Source organism: Spinacia oleracea, chromosome 4 (assembly GCF_020520425.1).
Source record: "Spinacia oleracea cultivar Varoflay chromosome 4, BTI_SOV_V1, whole genome shotgun sequence".
NCBI classification, from domain to species: Eukaryota; Viridiplantae; Streptophyta; class Magnoliopsida; order Caryophyllales; family Amaranthaceae; genus Spinacia; species Spinacia oleracea.
In genome coordinates, this window is record NC_079490.1 from 55,554,093 (window position 1) to 55,577,852 (window position 23,760).

Consider the following 23,760-nt stretch of genomic DNA (forward strand, 5'->3'; position numbering starts at 1 on the left):
TAGCTTGTGTTGGTTAGCTTATTGCTTCTGTTGTTTCTGGTGGACAGTTGGTGTTTTCAGAGTTTGTTAATACTCTGATTACTTGGTAAATAAAGCTTATTATTATTTGCCAAAAAAAAAAAATACATTTTAGAACAAGGTGTTTGTTGCTCGAGATGGTATCTTTTTGGAAAGAGATCACATTTCCAAAATGACAAGTGGGAGAAAAGTAGACCTCGAAGAAATTCGAGTCGAACAACAAACTCTAGAGAATGCTCAAGATGACATTCAGGATGAAACTCAGAGATCTTTAGAAGTATCTGGTGAGAATCAAGGACCATCTAGAAATGTAACCCCACGTAGATCGCAAAGATATAGATCTCAACCGGAAAGGTATTTAGGTATTTTGACGAACGAGAGCTATGAAGTTCTATTACTTGAAAGTGATGAACCTGCGACTTACAAACAAGCTATGACAAGCCCTAGCTCCAAGCAATGGCAAGAAGCCATGCAATCTGAATTAGACTCCATGTCTGAAAACCAAGTTTGGGATTTGGTCGATTTGCCAGATGGATACCAAGCCATAGGAAGCAAATGGGTTTTCAAACTGAAAAAGGACAAGGATGGGAAACTTGAAGTTTTCAAAGCTAGATTGGTTGCAAAAGGTTACAGGCAAGTCCACAGTGTGGATTACGATGAAACCTTTTCACCAGTTGCAATGCTAAAGTCTATTCGGATAATGTTAGCAATCGCTGCATATTACGATTACGAAATATGGCAGATGGATGTCAAAACCGCTTTCTTAAACGGCGTTTTAACAGAAACTGTGTTTATGACACAGCCTGAGGGTTTTGAGGATCCAAAGAATGCTAAAAAGGTATGCAAGCTTAAGAAATCAATCTACGGATTGAAGCAAGCATCAAGGAGCTGGAATATACGTTTTGATGAAGCAGTCAGTGACTTTGGTTTCATCAAGATGGCAGACGAATCTTGTGTATACAAGAAGGTCAGTGGGAGCAAAATTTCTTTTCTAGTATTATATGTCGACGACATATTACTTATGGGAAATGACATCCCTATGTTGAACTCTGTCAAGATTTGGCTTGGGAAATGTTTTTCGATGAAGGATCTAGGAGAAGCACAGTACATACTGGGCATCAAGATTTACAGAGATAGATCTAAGAAGATGATTGGACTCAGTCAAAGCACTTACATCAATAAGGTGCTTGAAAGGTTCAATATGGCAGACTCCAAGCGAGGCTACCTACCCATGTCTCATGGAATGACTCTAAGAAAGACTCAGTGCCCAAAAACACTAGATGAGCGTAGACGAATGAATGGGATTCCATATGCATCATTGATTGGTTCAATTATGTATGCTATGATATGTACACGCCCGGATGTTGCGTATGCACTAAGTGCTACGAGCATATACCAATCAGACCCAGGAGAGGCACATTGGACTGCTGCCAAGAACATTCTGAAGTACCTGAAAAGGCACAAAGATGATTTCCTGGTCTATGGTGGAGATGATGAATTAATTGTTAAAGGCTATACGGACGCAAGTTTCCAAACCGACAAAGATGATTTCAGATCACAGTCTGGGTTTGTCTTCTGCCTCAACGGAGGTGCAGTAGGCTAGAAAAGTGCTAAGCAAAGCACCATTGCGGATTCTACAATGGAAGCGGAGTACATTGCTGCACATGAAGCAGCAAAGGAAGATATATGGCTAAGGAAGTTCATTAGGTGAACTTGGTGTAGACCCCTCCATTAAAGGACCAATAACTCTATATTGTGATAATAATGGAGCTATTGCACAGGCAAAGGAGCCTAGACACCACCAGAGAGTCAAGCATGTACTTCGTAGATTTCACCTTCTACGAGAGTTCGTTGAAAGAAAAGAAGTCGAGATAAGCAAGATTGGAACTGATGACAACATCTCAGATCCATTAACTAAACCTCTGCCGCAGGCGAAGCACAACTCGCACACTGCAGCTATGGGAATCAAGCATGTTGGAGAATGGCTTTGATGTCCTTATTTAATGTTTTAAAGTTTTAGAGTTTAATACTTTGTAAAACATTATTGGTTAACCATTCACATTAATGAATAGAAATTCATTTTTCCATTTAATTTGTGGTTTATTAAATGATGAGTCCCTTCAATTTGACAAAATATTCAAGATAGACTCTCAGGACCAGTCCCGTGACTAAGAAATGTCTATCAAGTGAACTTGAATGTCAAAAGTTGAAAATGGTCCCTGGTCGGAGTTTTCTATAAAGATGGACGCATAGAAAACGTTAGACGACTAGAATGCAAGGTGACTAGTAGTTCTGTTTCTTGAACTATGTGGACATGGCAATGTCGCAATCATTTGCATAGATACTTACTATTGGGAAGACTAGTATTGGACAGAGCTATGAAACTTTACTGTAAGAGATGAAAATCTGTCATAAGTAAATTTCATTAAAATTATTAGACACTAATCCTCAATACCTGAGTGATTTGAGATTACTTGTTTGAGAACTGCTTACTTTGACGTTGTCAACCGTCGCACCGTAAAAGGAGGCTTTAAAGGCAACGCTCGGGTAATCACCTATCAAACGAAGTCTAATCTCAAGATCGCAAGATTGGGATTGTCCTCCCATAAATCGGGATGAGATGCTGAAAGTTGTACAAGGCCACTCGGAGAGCTAGAAACTGTAAAATGCATGGCCGTGCTCAGATGAATCATAGGCTATGATTATCTGTTTATTTGATCAGTTGAACTCTGAAACCGAGAAACACCTCTGGACATAATAAGGATGACAACTTTTACCTTATGTTCAAGAGCAAGAATCGAGTGACAAAGGAATTAGGAAATGCACACTTGTCCCTAAGGACAAGTGGGAGACTGAAGGAAATAATGCCCTTGGTCCAAGTATGCATTTAATGGTAAGTCAAATAAATGCGGTTAAGTATTAATTATACAAGTTAATAATTCAGTGAGATCAAGTGAACTGTATGCCTAGCTAGAGGCCGCTTCAGTTCAAGTGGATTAATGATATTAATCCACAACTTACTCTTGACTGAACCCGTAGGGTCACACAAATAGTACGTAAACGGATCAAGTATTTAATGGCATTAAATACTCCATCTATGGATATTCGGAATCGACGGATCTTGGTTTCAGTGGGAGCTGAGATCGTCAAAGGCAAATAATGAATACTCCGGAAACGATGATATTGCCGGAAACGGAAATATGGATCGTATCGGAAATATAAATATTATCCAAGTCGTAGATGTTGCCGGAAACGGAAACATGGTACGTATAGGAAAATATTATCGGAAATGGAAATATTGCCGGAATCTGAAATATTCCCGGAAACGGAAATATTGTCGGAATCGGAAATATTATCGGAATCGGAAAAAAATTCCGGAAACGGAAATATTAAATATTCGTTCGAAACGGAAATTAATTCCGGAATCGGAAATGTTAAATATTGTTCGTATCGGAAATGAATTCTGGAAGCGCGTCGTACGAATTAGCATCGGACGAGCTTACTAGACGAAGGCCCAGCGCAAAGCCAGACCCATGTCCAGCAAGCCTGGCGCGCCTCACAGCAGCACAAGGCCACGCCAGGCCCAGCGCAAAGTCCAGGCCCAGCGCTCGCCTAGGCTGCGAGCACAAGGCAGCACGCGTGGGCTTCATGGCTGCGTGGGCTTTCGTATGCGCGGGCATGGCCTGCGCGCATGCGGGTCATGCTCGTGTGTGCTTGCGTATGAAACCTAAACCATGTAGGATTCGTTTAAAGATTAAATTCCTATGTCTACTAGATAAATTAATTAATAGAGTTTTAATTAAATTCAGATTAATTAATTCGTTTCCTAGTAGGATTCCAATACCTTTTCCATACCCTATAAATAGGTGATCAATGCTCACAATTTTTAACGAGCTTTCTAAGTATTCAAGAGAGTTTTAGGCATAAAATTCAGTCACTTATTTGCTTCATAATAACCGAAAATACATAGTACCTTTGGGGCAATTCTAGTTAATTAAACCTAAGGCGGTTCCGGACGTGCTGTGGACTTTCTACGGAGGGACGACACTTGGAGTCCTAAAGACTTGTTCTTGTTCGGTTCGGGCGCAGCAAGGGAGGGCACGCTACAAAGAGTATGCATCCTAAATTATGCTAATTGTTATGTGGCAATTAATTTGGAATCTTGGCTTTTATGGTTTTTCCGCATGATTTATATTCATTTATCTCTATTCTATAAGGGAAGAGCTGAGGGTATTTTAGTAACCTAACTTTTGGTGTCCCCCATCGAAAAGAATCAAATACCCTTGGTGTTCAATATGCAACAGATTAAAAAAACTGATTTACTTTTGTCAAATTTAATTAATTTTAAAACCGGCCTATTTATGCTAAATGTCAATTATAAATTCTAACGTATAGCTTATTGTGCAATTTAACAGGAAAAAAAGTCAACAAAAACGTTTATCCAACTAACTTAGCCTGCAATAGTTTAATGCCAGCCGCAAATTACGCCTGCAATGAATTACACCAGCAAGGCAGTAACAATCCAGCAATTAATCTGTCAAAATGAATTAATTGACTCACACCCCAAACAAGGAGAAGGAGTCAAAATTTAAGGAAATAAGTCCTAAAACATATCTCATTTTCTTCCCAAACACAATAAATTCAATCAATAATAGTCAAAAATTAAAAAATAAACAAAAAATATTACAAATTATTGCAATTGTCAAAATTAATCAAATTGACAAATTATACTCTTTATTTTGGTCATAGACAGATTATACTGTGCCACACAAAAAACCAATTTAAACTATTCCAAGAAAAAAAACTTAAATGAGTCTGCACGAGTTCGCTCCAAAAACTCCATCATCATTATTCTTGAAGTTGTGTCGATACACGTAAGTACATTCTTCACCCGAATCCTTGCAAGAAAATAAAAACAGTTATTGAACAATTCATGTTGATTTCTGATATAGAAAAAACTCATTTTAAAAAAAAATTGTTGCTATGTAGATTGAATATGTCGTATCAAAACACTTGCGTCTATTTTATGCAGATTTAATAAACTTAATTCGTCACTGAACTCGATAACCACTCAAATAACTTTCAAAACATAAGGTTTGTTCAACATCGTCCAATTAAACAAAATAATCAAATCAAATATTCGTGAATTTTTATTATATCTTCAAATTCATATGTACACAGGTTTAAAATTCAGTTTTAAGTCCGTGGCGATAAAATTTAGCATAACAAGGTATGTTTTCCATCAACCTCTTAAAGAAAAAAGTTAATAGTAATATGTATGTTTTTGTTGAGTTTTATTCTTGGTTATATATTGTTTTTTATATCATCTAAGATATAACGCTTCAATAGACCTATAAAAGTCCACAAATTTGAGAATATTTGTTCAAATTCGTATGTATGCAGGTTTTAAATTTCAATTTTAAGTTCGTCATCGCATACAATAACCACTGGCGATAAACTTTAAGGTATGTTTTTTTATCAACCTCTTAAAGAATAATGAATCGTAATATTGCATGTTTTTGTAGAGTTGTATTTAGGGAAAAAGATCATCATTGCATATAAATAAATATTTGTACTAAACACAAATTCAAGTTTATGCAGGTTTTATAGTTTTTTATGCATTCGTTAACCACTGGTGAAACAAAGGTATGTCATATATTGTATTTTATGTCATTTTATGAATTACAAAAATTACCATAACATTTTGCAGAACTCATATAACCTAATCACAGAATATCAATACACCGTTTATAAAAAAAAACCAGAATTTTATTTAGCAATACACTGAGATTAGCATAACATTTTGCAAAACTCATACTTCACAGAATATCAATACACAATTTATAAAAAAAACAACATTTTATTTAGCAAAACATCGAAAAGTTGAATAAGATTGGCAGAAAATTAAGAAGTTGGGAAATTTAGAGGAAAACCTTACATTAGATAGGCTGAAATGAGATGAAGTAATAACCAATTACAAGCACAACCCAAGATCCAAGAGACGGAGGGAGTATTAATTTCCTGTCATTGTATAATTATTAAATTTATTCATCTACCTAACTTTTTTTTTTTTTTTTTTTTGTGATATAGATATTCATATGTTGTGAAATTTTATGTGATTGTATTTTTGTTCTAAAATATTGTTGCATGGTGACGGAGTACGTTTTTTACACTAATCGAGGAACAACTAAGAAAATTTGGCAATTGCTTTTTTCGATTTCGGAGTAAGTGTTTTATATTAGTCAATTTTTATTATGTTATTTTTGTATAACGTAACTTTTGTGTGTGTGTGTATGTTTTTTTTTTTTTGGTAGGGTGAGGGCGTATAATGCTTTATTTTATCGCCTCATGTTGAAAAATACATCGAAAGGTTTCAAGAGGGGTTCATATATGTATATACTTCATAGGAAAAAAAATATTTAGATGATCGAACTTTGTAAACAATTTTTCTTGCTTATTATTTGTGGTGATTAATCAATTTTAATTTGTGTATAATCTCGCACGCATCGCGTGCATATAAGACTAGTATGTATCATAACCTAATAAGGTGGGCTAAGGGTATTAGTGATTTTAAGTTGGAAAACCATGACTGGTTGTTGCAGATTTATGATAAGCGTGAAATGTGGATTCCGGCTTATTTTAGGGATTTATTCTTTTGTGGTATTATGAGAACCACATCTAGGTCAGAGAGTGAGAATAACTTTTATACTAAGTTCACTAATCCACATCTTACCCTTGTTGAGTTTTACATGAGATTCGAAAGTGCATTAGATGCTCAACGCCATACTCAAGGTGAAAATGATAATTTTTCTAAACATAAACATCCTGAGTGCAAAACACATTCTGCCATAGAGAAATTTGCTTATGAAGTGTACACGACAACTGTTTTTTATGAGTTTCAAGACGAGGTGGAATCAGCTCTTTTCTCTTGTGGTCTTGATGGTTTTAAGAAAGAATTTGGATTGGAAGTTTATACTATTGGAGAAGGTTGTCGTATCCGCAAGTTTGATGTTCTTTTTAATGTTGAAACATTGGATACTAGTTGTTTATGCAAGTCATTTGAAAGGCAAGGGATTCCTTGTAGGCATATGGTTTGGGTTTGGAAGGCAAAACATATTCACAAAATCCCCGAGGCTTATGTGCTTAATCGATGGAATATAATGGCATGTAAGAAGCCGATTTTTTATTTAGACGGGAATGAGTTGGAGCAATGTGTTCAAGCTGTAGATAGGAAGAGTTTGTTGATTGATTTGTGGTGTGAAATTCACTCTTGTGTGAGTTTGGCTCAAGGGAATGAATTGACACTTAGTTCTCTTGTGGACAATCTTCGATCATTGAGGTTAGATTTGGAATCCCAAAGTAGTATTGTTGATGGATCGAATGGTAGTGTTTCTAGCAAAGCTAAAGATATTGAATTGCTTATTGGAGCTAGTGTGCCTACTGAAATTTTGATCAAACCGCCTAAAGTTTCAAAGAACAAAGGGGCCGGGGTTCATGTTCAAGGTAGTGGAAGTGATAAACGGTGGAAAAGTGATAAAGAAAAAGCTGTTGAACAAAGTCGGAAGAAGAAGAGGTTGTGTAAAGGATGTAAGAAGATGGGTTACCATGATATTCGTAATTGTCCTGAAAAAGAGAAGTAAAAATGTAAGTAATATTGCTTTTTTTTAAAAAATATTGCCTAGTTTAAGTTTTTTATTTTTTTATGTTCCAAAATATATTTCCTTGTGTTCTAATGTTTTGTTTTTATGTTCTAGTTGTGTTCTGCTTGTTTTTTGTACTGTTTTTATTATATATAATACTAATGTGTTTAAAATATTTAAATATGTGTTTTATTCTTTAGGGGTTTCTATGTTCTTGTTCTTTAATATTTTAATGTTCCAGAAGAGAGGCCTTGTGTTCTATATTCAGGTACTGTATGTTCTATATTTTTTCCTGTTTTTCTTTTCTTATTTTAAATATTAATGTCAATGTTCCCCAGCCTTACCTGGGTGCTCATTTCTTGGGCTTCGTTTCCAATAAGACTGATTATGCACTTATAATGCAGAAAAATGAAAATCGTATCAACTCATGGCACGCCAATTTTCTCTCCAAAGCAGGATGAACGACTTTTATCCAGAGCAATCTCGAAGCACTCCCCCTGCGTATATTTGCTCTTCCTTCCTTCTCCCCCGGAAAACATGTGCACAGCTGGATGGAATTCATCAGCAATTCTTTTGGAACCAATCAAGAATAGGTAAATCACTCCCCCTTATTGCATGGAATAAAATTTGCCAACCAAAAGATCAAGGTGGACTTGGGGTTAGACGCACCTACCCTTTGAATAGAGCGTTCATTGCTAAACTAGGCTGTAAAATTTTGACGGACAATAATAATCTATGGGCCAAAATTATGCGGAAACAGTATCTACAAAATAATGACACCTTTTTGCAATCAAAGGAAAAACCCGCGACTCACTTGTTTGGAGACAAATCCTTAGTCAAAGAGAAATACTAAGGAAAGGCATTAGATGGAAACTGGGAACTGGTACATCGATTAACTTTTGCCAAGATAACTAGGTAGGGCAGTGCTCCTTAATCGAGTTATCATGCATTGACCATAATACGATGGACACTAATGTCACATTAGCGGAATTCATTGATGAATATAAGAATTGGAATCTGGCAAAACTTGCAGTTGTCCTTCCTACAATCCTGGTTCAAAATATTAGAGGAATCCCTATTCCTCTCCTTGATTCTTCGGACAGCCCAATTTGGGAATGCACTAATTTAGGTGAATTCTCTGTAAAATCAGCAACATGGCTAGCTCATGACCTTCCCTTCACAGAGGAAAAATGGAAGTATAGATGGATTGGAAGCTTAATATTGCTCCCAAACTCAAAATCTTTTTGTGGCAAGTCTGTCACAAGAGAATCCCAACAAAGGAAGTCCTCTTTAATAGGAAGATTATGCCCACTAGCTGTTGTCCGAGATGTAATCTTCATAGTGAGTCGATTAACCATCGCTTCCTCTCCTGTGAGTACTCTCGGAATGTCTGGACACATAACTATCTAGGAATTGGTTAGACTGTACCTTCCCCATGGTTAATTTTTTTACCACCTTGGATTACCTCAAGCGGTACCAAACGGTTCTCCACAAATTCATTTTCATCTGTTGGACAATTTGCTTGTCGTTGCTACTTCAAAGCTTCCAATGCTTATAAAGAATGGGATTTCATACTCCAAATTGATTCACATCAGCTTAGAGGTACTCCTTGTTAGGTTATGATACATATGACAAAACATAAATCATGCGGAAAACCTTAATGCCAGGAAACATATTATTTACACATAATCATTTAGCATAATTCAGATGCATACACTTTGTAGCGTGCCCTCCCTAGCTGCGCCCGAACCGAACAAGAACAAGTCTTTAGGACTCCAAGTGTCGTCCCTCCGTAGATAGTCCACAGCACGTCCGGATCCGCCTTAAGCTTGACCAACTACAATCGCCCTTAAGGTTCTATAAATTTTCGGCTAATAGGCTACAAGTGTTTGGCTGATTTTGTTCCAAAATCTTACCTTTGAATACTTCAAATCTCGATGTAAATATGTGACCCTAGGCACCTATTTATAGAGTTTATGGAAAGGAATTATAACCCTATTAGAATTCAAATCTATTTAATTATAATCCTACTAGGACTCTAATTAAACAAACTTTATCTATTAGGATTAGATTTAATCATATTATGAATCCCGGTAGCCTTAGGATTCCGAGTAACACACACGAGTGGCAATGCACCGCACGCAGGCCTTACGGCCCACGCACAGCGCACGGCCCACTCGTCGCACCCCTTAGCTCCGCATGCGCGTGCGCCCAAGGCCTTGGCTGGGCCTGGCCTTCGCGCTGGGCCTGGTCTTGGCTTTGGCGTGTGTTTGCGCTTTGGCTTGCTGGGCGATGGCCCTGCTTCGTGCTGGGCCTTCGTCTGGCAGGCCTCGTCCGATGCTAATTCGTACGATACGCTTCCGATTAAATTCTCGATTCCGGAATTCATTTCCGATACGAACAATATTTAATATTTCCGATTCCATAATTAATTTCCGTTTCGAACAAATATTTAATATTTTCGTTTCCGGAATTATTTTCCGATTTCGATAATATTTCCGATTCTGACAATATTTCCGTTTCCGGCAATATTTCCGATTCCGGCAATATTTCCATTTCCAATAATATTTTCCGATACGTACCATGTTTCCGTTTCCGGCAACATCTACGACTTGGATAATATTTATATTTCCGATACGATCCATATTTCCGTTTCCGACAATATCATCGTTTCCGGAGTATTCACTTGCTTGCTTTTGACGATCTCAGCTCCCACTGAAACCAAGATCCGTCGATTCCGAATATCCATAGATTGAGTATTTAATGCCATTAAATACTTGATCCGTTTACATACTATTTGTGTGACCCTACGGGTTCAGTCAAGAGTAAGCTGTTGATTAATATCATTAATTCCACTTGAACTGAAGCGGCCTCTAGCTAGGCATTCAGCTCACTTGATCTCACTGAATTTATTAACTTGTTAATTAATACTGAACCGCATTTATTAGACTTAACATTATATGCATACTTGGACCAAGGGCATTATTTCCTTCAGTCTCCCACTTGTCCTTAGGGACAAGTGTGCATTTCCTAATTCCTTTGTCGCTCGATACTTGCTCTTGAACATAAGGTAAGAGTTTTCATCCTTATTACGTCCAGAGGTGTTTCTCGGTTTCAGAGTTAAACTGATCAAATAAACAGATAATCATAGCCTATGATTCATCTGAGCACGGCCATGCATTTTACAGTTTCTAGCTCTCCGAGTGGCCTTGTACAACTTTTAAGAATCTCATCCCGATTTATGGGAGGACAATCCCAATCTTGCGATCTTGAGATTAGACTTCGTTTGATAGGTGATTACCTGAGCGTTGCCTTTATAGCCTCCTTTTACGGTGCGACGGTTGGTCAACGTCAAAGTAAGCAGTTCTCAAACAAGTAATCTCAAATCACTCAGGTATTGAGGATTTAGTGTTTAATAATTTTAATCAAATTTACTAAACCAAGATTAAATGGAATACTAAACCAAGATTAAATGGAATATGAAAATACATTTCATATATGTTAAATGTTCAACCCTAATGTTTTACAACCATGGGCCTCGAACCCATCTTTAAAACAATTAGTGGAATTCAAAACTATGCTTGATTTCCAGTGCCACAATGTGAGTGTTGTTTCTCACTTGTTGCATAGGTTTAGTTATCACGCTTTGCCAATCTTAATATCCTTTTCATCGAATGTTCTTCGAGATATGATGATAAGATCTTTTGAGTTTGCTTATTATGTGATCTAGTCTTTCTTACTTCGATAGTGGTTCTACGCATTTCTCAATGAAGAACCATCAAGTTAGCAGACGTTTTTTTTGCTTCAAGAGTGGTTCTACGCATTTTTCAATGAAGAACCATCAAGCCAGCAGATAGGTGATCTACCCAAGTTCAGTGAAGAACTTTAAACAACCCTGTTTTATTGCTTCTTAGGCAATAATTACTTTTACTTCAACTGTATAGGTTGCTAGTGATGCTTTGGTTGGATTTACTTATCCAAGCAGTTCACAGATTTGTGGAAGACTTTCCAGCTATATCTTAGAACATAGAAATTAATATTTAATTTCCCACGCAACAACTTATGGTCTCTGATCCATGTTGCCATTTCAAAACACGATGCTCTATAGCTCGTCCTTGCAATGGTTAACTCCAAAGGGATCTTGCTTGATCCTTTACCAGTGTTTATGCGTGTAGCATCAATATTTAGCATATCTTTATTTCCTTGAATCAAGAACTATTCCTATGTACTTTTTCAAGTACCATAAGTATTCTTGATCTCAATCTAGTTGATCTTCACTTAGATCAATAGAGATTGGTATATGTTCGTCATGCCTAAAGTCATACGATACATTTTTGGCGATCCTCATATTATATCATACACGATAAATTCTTTTGCAGAATAATTCCCAATTGAATTCTATTCATGTAACTTTAGCTCATTCAATTTCAGTAGATACTGAATCCAGCTAAATTCTTTGACATATAATATAGGTTAAGAATCTATTCAGATCCTTTGATGTTTAACTTAGTAAATGCTTATACATAGTTCAAACATTCTTCACTTAGATTTATTCATATGGGTCGAATATCTCCAATGGAGTCTTTCGTGTTTTATTTAGTAAATGCCATTACTTAATCTAAAACAATATCATAAGATCTTTGTAAATAGATCTTAATACCCAGTATGTACTAAGTTTCGCCATGGTCCATCATTGAAGAATAATTTCAAATCTAAGTCATTAGAATTTGAATGTCATTTCACAATAGAGAGATATGTGTGTGATACACGTAGGACCAATTAAGTTTTACGTACTCCCACTAAACTTCTTATATATCTATAAGAATCATGTACATTTTATGAAACTAAAGTACTTATTAGCTTCACTAAAATACAATTCCAATTCCCAATTGCTTGCTTAAATATGTACTTAGATTTCATAAGCTAGCTTTCCATTTCAAGCATTATTTGGATCCACAAATCATATGACATGCCATGTACATAGTTTCTTCCAACATTTGATTGAGGAATACATTTTGTCATCCAACTGCCATATGTACCAATATGCAATCATTGCTTGAATTATAGACTTGAGCATTACGATTATGCATGAGGTTTCAACACAATCCACGCCGTGAATTTTCTTGTAACCTTTAGCAACTAATCTAGCTTTGTGTGTGAACACAATTCCATGTTTGATGGTTTTTATCCTTTAAAACAAACTTGCAACCAATAGGTGTGAAACTATTCTTGCAAATAAACAAAATTTCAATTTTGTTATCAAAACATTGAGTATGTTTTATGGCCTCTAACCATTTAAAACATTTGAGTCTATATATGGCCTCTAACCATTTTAGGGAATCTGGGTTTCGTCATAGCTTTCTTACAGGTCACAAACTCATTAATCTACATGATAATAGTTTGACTGTAAGTTGTAGGTTTCTTCACTATCTAATAGAAGAATTGCATAGTGACCTGAACTCCATGTTTCTTCACTATCTAATAGAAGAATCTCATAGTTTCAGTGACTTGAACTCTATGCCTACTTGGGTATAGAACATCAAACAATAGAATATCAATAGCCACTTGAAAGTCCTTTGAATATTCTGTTCTCCTTGAAGCACTTGTAAAGTCTTCTAAGAGATGTCTATTCTTTAAAGCCACTTCTAAAGTTCTTAAAGAATAAGTGTTCGGATTTTCTAAAGAACTTCGAAAAGCCTCCGGAATGTCCGTTTATGTTTGTTGTTCGCCTCGAAGACTTTCGAGGTCTATTTTCTCCCACTTGTCATTTTGGAAACGAATCTCCAAAAGGACATTATGTCGAGCAAACAAACATTATGTTCTCAAAAATTCGTGGTAGAAACAATACCCTTGTGTCTCATTTGAATAAATCACAATGAAACATATATCTACACTTGGGCCTTAGTTTGTTGAATAACAAACACTAAGCTCCCACTGAGTTTAGGAACTCTTTAGATATATTATGAAAAGATATCTGAAATTACTTTTCAATAGCTTTGACGAATTTGGTTTAGTTTGGTGGTAGTTAATGAAGGAAATATGTCCTTCACCCAAGGTGCATTAAGTCTAATACCAAGGTTCAAATTAATTGCGAACAATTAATTCGGTGAGATCAAGTGATCGGAACAGCTAGCTGGAGCAATGCTTCCGATCAGTGAGTTCTAATGGATATTGAACTCACAACTTACTCTTGACTGAACCTACAAGGTCACACCAATGACACGTAACAGATCACCGGATTAAATGAATCGGAAATTCATTTAATAGCTTTTCGGGATTTAAGTTGGAAACGTGTTATACGATACGACCTTGCATCGGAATCGTATATCGTATCGCGAATATTCGTAAGCTAGGCGAAACGAATAAATCGTATCGTACGACGGTGATTCGTCGTATACGAAACGATAAATAATATATCGGAAATATATTAAACGCGGATACGAGGAGCGGCCCACGAGCCGAGTGCACGAAGCACTCAAGGCCCATGGGCGCGCGCGCTAGGCAAGCAAGCAAGGCGACACAACAGCGCTGGCCCATGGCCGAGCAGCTGTGTGCGCGCGCGGGCCAAGAGCACGACACAGCAGCAGCAGCGCGGCCCACGGCCCAGCTCGCTGCGCGTGTCGGTGTGATGCTGCGCGGGTTTGCTGGCCGGCCTTGCCTACGGGCTTGGTCGGTTCTGTTGGAATTTAAAGATGGAAAAGCGCTCAAAACCTGCCTGCCAGATTTTGGAGAACCGGCAGGTTTCTCAAAACCTGCCTGCCAGGTTTTCCGAAACCGGCAGGTTTCGAGTGTAAGTTGAAAATCGGACTTAAAAGGCATTTTTTGAAGTGAACCGAAAACCGGCCGGTTTTGGAAAACCGGCAGGTTTCGAGATCGGTTCTTGGTGTTGTCCATTTTTGATCTTCTCTTTGGATTCCTCCTTTATGATAACCTTTTAAGTATTATTTATGGACAATTATCATTCTGATTATGGTGATTAAGTTGGTCCATTATTTCTCTTGATTATGGGGGTTATCAACTCTTCATTATCATGGGTTTATGGTTGATTAATATCATTGAATTCCTTTGAAACCTTTGATTTCTTTGGATTGTTTTGTCTCCTCCACACATCCTATAAGTACTCTTCATTTTCTGAGTTGTTGGTACACACATATATTGATCTCTTCCTCTCCTCCTCCTTTCCCTTTTGTTTTGGATGGAAGAATTTTGGTTCATGATTAAGTCATGAAAATTTTATCTCTTCAAACCTTTTCCTTCTTATTCTTTTGGGCATAAGTTTATGTGGCTCCATCTCATCACCCAAAAGTGCCTTTGTGTGTTGAGAGTTGTGTAAACCTTAGGGAACGAATCGGTGGATACAATTGTGCACCCCGGTTGCACCGAATCTCGTTTTCAAGGCAGTGGTTTGGTTACCACGGCGCAACGATTTCCTAAACTCGTTCTTATTCTTATTCTAGTATTTGCCTTGAAAACCCAATTATTACAACAATTTGAAAACGAGATACAATGGCTAAATACTTCTTATGATTTTTGAGGAAATTTATATTTGTGAGTTTGAGTGAAAGATAAAGGGAATTTAGAGGGTTTCCAAAGATGTTTTTCATTCACGTTTTTCTGGGAGAAGTCTCAAAGATTGATCCGGATCGAGGGTCATCCGTGGTCCGATTGTCCTGAAATTTTGACACAATATCCGGGACATCTTGGGCTTGATTTTCAACGGTCGGATTGTCATTGGATGATCGGAGACCTTAGTTTTGTTAAAGTTATGTTTTTAGTCTTTCAAAGACTAATGTGAATTATTTGTGCATTGTCATATTTTCCTTGGTAGAGGAATTTTGGGCTTGTGACTTTGTGTACTTGCTTTACTAAGGGTATTTAGTAAGTAGTTTTATTCTAATAGTGATTAGATTATTAGCCTTGTACGTTGTCATTTCAAGCGCTAACTTGTCATAGTAATATTGGTGTATACGTATGATTCCAAGTTCTTGTTTATCACCATGAATATTGGGTATGTAACTTCATAATCAATGGTTTCTTATGCATTGTTGGAAATATGCATATTTAATTCCTTGGAGTTTTTTGTGTACCCATTGGAGCAAGTTATCATAAGCTTGTGATGACCCCCTAGAACATAAGTGTTTGAGTTTGTGGAAGCAAACTATGTTAACCCTTTTCCTTGGAATATGTTGAGTGAGTTTTTACGTATAATATTTTCCTTGGATGTATACCTGATTATTCGAGTCACTACACTTTTGGGAATTTGACCATTAATCTTGTCATGATTGGTATGGTGTTGTTTAATGAATTTTCTATGGTTGAGACTAAATAGCCTTTTATTTGTGTTGGTGTTGGAATTTCATTAAAGTTGGCCAAAAGTTTTGAGACTTGAGTTTTAAGGGTTTATTGATCTTAAAATGGTTTTATGGGAATTGTTGAGTACATAATTTTATTATGGCATTTCTCATAGTTTAACCTTGTTGAGTGATCATTTTATGATCTTAATTTTTGGGCTTATTATTTCCATGTGGGGGTTGTTTTTGAATGCTCATGTATTTTTGAGAGTTTCTCTTGGGAAACCTTTAGACCCCGGTGTTTTTTGGAAAGTGGTTGTGAGTCCAAATATTCGAGATTCGAAATTTTTAGGTGTCATGTAAAAGAGACTTTTAAGTCCACTATATGGGAAGTGCCTAATATTTCAATGTTGGACTTGTTTTCTTGGTCCTTGTATTATTTGAGTGTACTCTTTTTATTATGCATGTAATTCCATGACTTCTTGGGTTGTTCATCTTATTGATGAGTTTTGGTATGTATTTTTTTGAGTATTCTCATTTTAACGGTAATTCTTCTTTTAGCATGTTTGTGCATGATGCAATTAATTATTTGGCTATGCATGTTGGGTTTAAAGTGTCTCTTGCTTGATTGTTCTATTTTCTTCTAATTTTTTTTTTAGTAGTGAACAAGTTGAATTTAGAAGAGATAATTTGAAGTTAGAGTTTTCAAGGCATGAGAATTGCCCGTTATGCTAAAGGACGTTTTTATGTATGCCTTGAATTTGTGTTGTGTTTTCAATTCCTATGAGTAAGACCTTAATTCCGTGATTTGTCAATGGAGACTTTTTGTCGTTAACCTTTGAGGGGAAGCTTTTGGGAGTAAGTTAAGCTTACTTGTGAGTTTCGCAACCTACCTAAGGAATATGAATATCTAGATGTTTTCTTGAAAGGGTTTGATGACTATTCACCGGATGGTTATTAGGAGTTTCAAGGCTATACTTGAATTGGGAGAACCTTATCAACGTAAGGGAGTGAGATTTTCTTATTCTTATTATTTTGGGAACAAGTTTTATATCACTTAGATTTTTGAGCAGTTTAATTTTCATTCCTATATTGCATGCTCTTTTATCATAGGTATGTAAAGTGATTGTTTTAAGTGGTAAAACCATGAGTGATGAGTTCCCATGCTTGAGGATAAGAATTATGTGTTTATGGAATTCATTATGTGTGTTGGAGTTATCACCATTGTAATGGTACATGTACCTTATCGATATCTTGATGCATATTGATTGTGTAGAATTTGAATTCTCATAGTTGTTTAGATTAATAACTTGGGTGGAGAATTTCAATTCTTATTTTTCCAAGGTGATAATTATGTGTGGTTATTTTACTCGATATGTGGATGATGTGCTCAAGTTATATTTACATCACATGTTGAATATTGAGTTTTAAACCTTCATTGAATTCTATGTCTTCTCCCTTGAAAGTTGAAAGTGTTATTTAAGTAAATGGTTTTGAGTAATATATGAAAACAAATGTTTGGTTTTCATAGTAAGTCATTTTCTTAATTTTTGAGAAGATTTGTGGAAATATAAAATCATATCATTTGTGGGTATGTGTGGAATGTAATTTTTAGCTTCAACCTTTAAAAGGACCTAAAACATGATTTAGGTTGTGGACGCTAGTATATTTTCCGCTATGATAATGATATGTATTGTTGGTATTTTGACATAGCTATTATTTGTGAATTTACTGTGAAATAATTGAGTTGTTTTTAATTTCACAAATTTTTAGTGAACGAGGGTTTGCTTCATTTTAAAGGTATCATGGATAAGGTCGAATGGTATTTATTTGCTATGTTTTCAAAGTATGTCGCTTTGAAGTTTTCGATGCAAATTATAGAAGTTTGATATTGATGAAGTACTTTCACTAAAGTGGCTATGTTGATTTGAGGATCATACTTTATGAAGAACTTTTTGTAAAATTGAGTTTTACAAAATTGTCCCATCAAATTTAATTGGTGTTAGTTGAACCAAGAACAAAGCATCTTATAATTTCTTTACCATGTGTGCTTTTGAGTGAGCATATACCATTTAAATGTCCTTGCTTATGGTTATACTTTCTAACGGAAAATCTTAATGCAAGGTACGCTATGCACTATGGTACGAAGATTGAATTGGGACATGTAATGATCCTTGATGGTTGAAATGTCGAGGGGGATAGGCTTCATGCCCATTTGAGTAAAGTAATAAGCATTACTTGCTTATCCCTATGGCATGTGTTGTAATGCTTGAATGAGGTTGAGTCTTTGAACTCTTAATGGTAGAGTGCTAGTTGAGATGCACTTTAAAGAGAACCACCGCTTGTATGAGGGTTGAGTTGTATAAACTCTTAATGAATCTAACATATTGAAATGGACGCATTCAACTTGTGGATTCACCAACCAAATTATTTGAGAGGTTGAACATTATATTATGTTCTTAATGAATCTATGGTCTTGTGGGGGTTAATATAGCTGCGAGGTAGCTCTTGATGGTTCACTAAAAGTGAACATAATTTAACCCTATTGACTAAGTGCTATTTTGAGAAGCACTTGAGGATTCACCTACGTGGTTGTGAAGACTCGCCATCTTCCACTAGTAGAAAAAACCCCTGTTGCAGCCCCCTTATTGCAGCGTACATGTATAAATACGCTTCAACAACCAGTCGGTCAACGCGGGTCAAACCCTTTAAAGGGTTATCGCAGCGTACATTTTAGTTGTTCGCAGCAAATGTGTTTGTTGCAGCGTACAAAATAAAAGCCCGCAGCAACAACCCGACTTTATTGCAGCGTACATGTTATTGCCCGCTGCAACAAGTCCGCGTTTCAAAATTTTTTACTTTCCTATGCAACAAACCGCGCTCAAACGAGCGGGCTCAAACGTACGTTGTTCTTTCTCTGCTCCAAGCTTTTTCCCTTAAACAAATATCCAAACAAACCGTCGAACTCAGCCGTCGAACTCAGCCCTGCGTCGCCGTCGAACTCAGCCCTACGTCGCCGTCGAACCCAAGCGTTGCTCAGCCCTGCGTCGCTGTCTTCGCCGGTGTGTGGTGTTCTCGCCTCATCTCCCCCATCCCGTTCAATTCTCGCGCGGCCTGTCACTGAAAGGTTATATTCTTGGTCGGCCGGGGGTTCAGCATCTCCCCGTCGCGTCGTGGTTCCGGTGGTTGCTCGGCGTCGTGGTTCCGGTGGTTTTGCTATGGTGTGTTCAATTTTTATTTTCGTTTTTTATTTTCGTTTTTAGATTAGGGTTCAATTTTAGTTTTTGATTTTCGTTTTGATTATTGTTTTTGATTTTCGTTTTTGATTTTCGTTTGGATTTTCGTTTTGATTTTCTTTTTTGATTTTCGTTTTGATTTTCGTTTTGATTTTCGTTTTTGATTTTCGTTTTGATTTTCGTTTTGATTTTCGTTTAAGGGAAAAAGCTTAGAGCAGAGAAGTTTCAGGCAAGATCCTATAGGGTTTCGGGAAGTTTTTGTTCTGTTTCTTTGGCCTTAGGGAGGGAAGTGTCCTTAGGAGTCTTAGGATTCCCAGTTTTTCTGGCTGGAATGCTGGATACAGATGGGAGTTTAGTCTGATTTTATATGTGCTTCACAAGCTGGACTCCTAACAAAGCTGAAATACTTTTAACCAGTGGGTTTAGAATTAAACCTAAATACTTCATATTTCTTGCTTGCAATCTAGATTGGAGTAACCATAAAAATAAAGGCAAATGATAATTTTAACACTGGCGTATATGATATATACAAGTATTAGAATATAACTGCAATCACTAAGCATGACTGCACGAGTGCTCATGTATCTCTGTATTACTCTACTCTCTTGAAAATCCTAGATGTTTTGAGATGTAGAGGAAGAAAATTAACTGCCTTTTATTTTCTTTATCTTTATGTACTGATGGTAGACCACAAAGTGCAGATATGCAAGTTCTTCCTTCAACAACGATGTCGATATGGTGCTAACTGCCGGTTATCGCATGGTATGTTTGTGAATTGTATATAATTCTGCTATGCAGAACAGTTAGACTTTGGAGTTTGGAGACAGTTGCTGTGTTGGGTAGTAGGAATTTAAATGGGCCTAGTGTAGGTGGTCTAATTTGTAAGGGCAGAGTTTTGTATTTAATCACTCTAAGCAAAGAATGGTAGCCTAATTTGTTCTGTCTATTTGACCAATCTAGATTTTCCAGGTTTACGTACTAATCTTCTTTTGTGATATAAAAGTACAATCTCTGCATCTGTTTCCAGATTCTTTACTTGTAGATTTCCAATATGTAGTTCAAAATCCCCATATATATATATATATATATATTGCAGGCCATTTTGGTAATTCCAGCTGTTATCTTACCTAAATATTGTATTGTTATCTGCTACAGGAACACTAATGTCCCTGTCTTCCCTGAAGAAGTATGTGTCACCTAGTTGGGGGCAGCCATTTGTAGGAGCTAGCATTTTGGCAGTTTCAGGGAATGGAGCTAGCATTTGGAGAGAGGCTGAACTTGAATCTTGGGACGACAAACTCAATAAAGGCCTGGTTGTATTTCGTGACGATGGAAGCTCAGAGACGGTGGGGGCAGAAGCAATGTCATTATCATTCGAGTGACAGATCGAAGGAGACTGATCATAAGGTTAGAAGTTGTTCACTCTTCTCTTTTCATGCTATTTGACATCTTGTAGCTTCATTTTTGTAACATCTTTAAATATTTATTATTATAGACTCTACGAAGGCTTGCTCAGAACCGTGAGGCAGCAAGGAAAAGCCGGTTGAGGAAAAAAGTAAGACATCTAATTTTGTTTCTTGCATGTACTTTGGTGTTGGTTAATTATTTAATTTGTTTTCTCATTTAATTAATTAATGGAATTAGCTGAAGAAGGATTCCATGTGGGGAAAAAATAAGTCATAAAGCTAATATGAAAATCGGCTAAGTTTCTACTTGTTTTTATTTTTTGGTCTTTAACATGCTCTTGTATTATCTTTCTTTTTCTTTCCCTCCCTTTTTCTTTTTTGGAAATAGGCATAGGTTGTTCTTGGATTTGGGTGGAAATAGGCATATGATTAGTTGTAACTTTCCAAGACTCAATCCAATCTATTTATGTACATTTGAGACTTGTTTGGCTATATAGGTCATATTTAGGCTAAAATGACATTTTCGCTCCCAACTTTGAACTAATGAACCTAAGAACTCATTTCAAACTTACTACATGATTTATATGATTAGCTTTAACTTTCCAAGACTCAATCCAATCTATTTATGCACATTTGAGACTTGTTTGGCCATTATAGGTCATAATTAGGCTAAAATGACATTTTTCGCTCCCAACTTTGAACTAACGAACCTAATGACTCATTTTATTCTTATTACATGATTAATATGCATAGTATTAACTTTATAAAACTCATTCTAATCTATGTATGCACATTTAAGGCTCATTAGATCGCTATAGGTCATATTTAGAGCTTAAACGACATGTCCGCTCCCAACTTTGAACTAAAGAACCTAAGGACTCATTTTATTCTTATTACATGATTAATATGCATAGTATTAACTTTCTAAAACTCAATCTAATCTATGTATGCACATTTAAGGCTCATTGGGTCGTTATAGGTCATATTTAGAACTAAAACGACATTTCCACTCCCAACTTTGAACTGAAGAACCTAAGGACTCATTTGATTCTTATTACATGATTAATATGCATATTATTAACTTTCTTAAACTAATTCCAATCTATTTATGCACATTTAAGGCTCATTAGATCGCTATAGGTCATATTTAGAGCTTAAATGACATTTACGCTCCCAACTTTGAACTAACGAACCTAAGGACTCATTTTATTCTTATTACATATTTAATATACATAGTATTAACTTTATAAAACTCATTCCAAACTATTTATGCACATTTAAGGCTCATCGGATCGTTATAGGTCATATTTAGAGCTAAAATGACATTTACGCTCCCAACTTTGAACTAAAAAACCTAAGGACTCATTTGATTCTTATTAAATGATTAATATGCATATTATTAACTTTCTAAAACTCATTCCCATCATGTATGCACATTTAAGGCTCATTGGGTCGTTATTGGTCATATTTAGAGCTAAAATGACATTTCCGCTCCCAACTTTGAACTAAAGAACCTAAGGACTCATTTGATTCTTATTACATAATTAATATGAATAGTTTTAACTTTCTTAAACTAATTCCAATCTATTTATGCACATTTAAGGCTCATTAGATCTCTATAGGTCATATTTAGAGCTTAAATGACATTTACGCTCCCAACTTTGAACTAAAGAACCTAAGGACTCATTTGATTCTTATTACATGATTAATATGCATAGTTTGAACTTTCTTAAACTAATTCCAATCTATTTATGCACATTTAAGGCTCATTAGATCTCTATAGGTCATATTTAGAGCTTAAATGACATTTACGCTCCCAACTTTGAACTAAAGAACCTACGGACTCATTTGATTCTTATTACATGATTAATATGCATAGTTTTAACTTTCTTAAACTAATTCCAATCTATTTATGCACATTTAAGGCTCATTAGATTGCTATAGGTCATATTTAGAGCTTAAATGACATTTACGCTCCCAACTTTGAACTAACGAACCTAAGGACTCATTTTATTCTTATTACATGATTAATATGAATAGTTTGAACTTTTTTAAACTCATTTCAATATACTTATGCACATTTAAGGCTCATTGGATCGTTATAGGTCATATTTAGGCTAAAATAACATTTTCCTTACTCTTGACTCGTATTCTAGACTATTAGGACATTGTCATTAGTGCTTGAATGTTAAAATGTGATATTAAATTTGCATTTAATTTAATGCTTAATTGAAATTTTTGTTTTTGTAAAGGTCTATACTCTGAGGAATGCGCCTTATGCGAGTGAGGAAATTGATGTGGTTCGTGAGCAATGGGCTAAGTTTTTTACCAGATCGCGCTTGATCGAGTTGGTTTAGATGTTATAGAACAATCTTTTATATTAAAATGTATGCGTACAATGAAATTGGAACATATATTTAAATGTACGTGCACTTTGGTTTCATGTATACAAAACAACAATTATTGTTTTTATATTTGTTATACAGGTTGCGATATTTTATTATTGTTGTGACAGGTTTCTATATTTGGTGCAAGGCATTCTGGGTATCCTAAACAAAATTAAAATTTTCCCGCCAAAAGTGCTTTGTTGCAGCGTACGTATATATGTGTACGCTGCAACAAGGGTGTAAAATTTAACAAAATTTCACACTTGTTGCAGCGTACAAATAGATGTACCCTGCAACAGGGGGGGTTTATTGCAGCGTACATGATTTTGTACGCTGCAACAAGTCAAGATTTTGGCCAAATTTTGGCACTTGTTGCAGCGTACATGAATTTGTACGCTGCAACAAGTCAAGATTATGGACAAATTTTTGACACTTGTTGCAGCGTACATATGTATGTACGCTACAAAAAGTACTTTTTTGCAGCGAACATTGTACGCTGCAACAAATCCAGACTTGTTGCAGGCCCCCCAGTTGCAGCATACGATGTACGCTGCAACAGGGGTCTAAAAGCCCGCTGCAACAAGTGTTTTTTCTACTAGTGTTCTATGGAAACTTGGGCAGTTTCCTAGAGCTTCCATGAGAACTAAGGTAAACGCATGGCTTAAAACGCGTACACTTTGCGGAGTCCACATAATCTTTGGAGTGAGGTATGTGTTGTGGGGGTGTGACTTAAATCTTAGAGTTTCAAGGTTAGTCCACTCTTTGATCAAGGACTTAAGGGT

The 23,760-nt window shown here is 36.2% G+C and overlaps 2 protein-coding genes across 2 annotated transcripts; both read left to right on the top strand.

Moving 5' to 3' along the window:
• Positions 1 to 6,545: 6,545 nt before the first annotated feature.
• LOC110777420 (protein FAR-RED IMPAIRED RESPONSE 1-like) lies at positions 6,546 to 7,658 on the top strand. The gene has a single exon (XM_021982023.2). It carries the CDS (start codon positions 6,546 to 6,548, stop codon positions 7,656 to 7,658), a length of 1,113 nt encoding a protein of 370 aa, XP_021837715.2.
• Positions 7,659 to 19,700: 12,042 nt separating this feature from the next.
• Positions 19,701 to 23,072, top strand: LOC110781334 (uncharacterized). Its single transcript, XM_056826681.1, has 4 exons — positions 19,701 to 19,947; positions 20,341 to 20,592; positions 20,681 to 20,740; positions 22,844 to 23,072. The coding sequence occupies exons 2-4, from the start codon at positions 20,434 to 20,436 to the stop codon at positions 22,946 to 22,948; spliced, it is 324 nt and encodes a 107-aa protein (XP_056682659.1). The 5' UTR covers positions 19,701 to 19,947; positions 20,341 to 20,433; the 3' UTR covers positions 22,949 to 23,072.
• Positions 23,073 to 23,760: the final 688 nt, after the last annotated feature.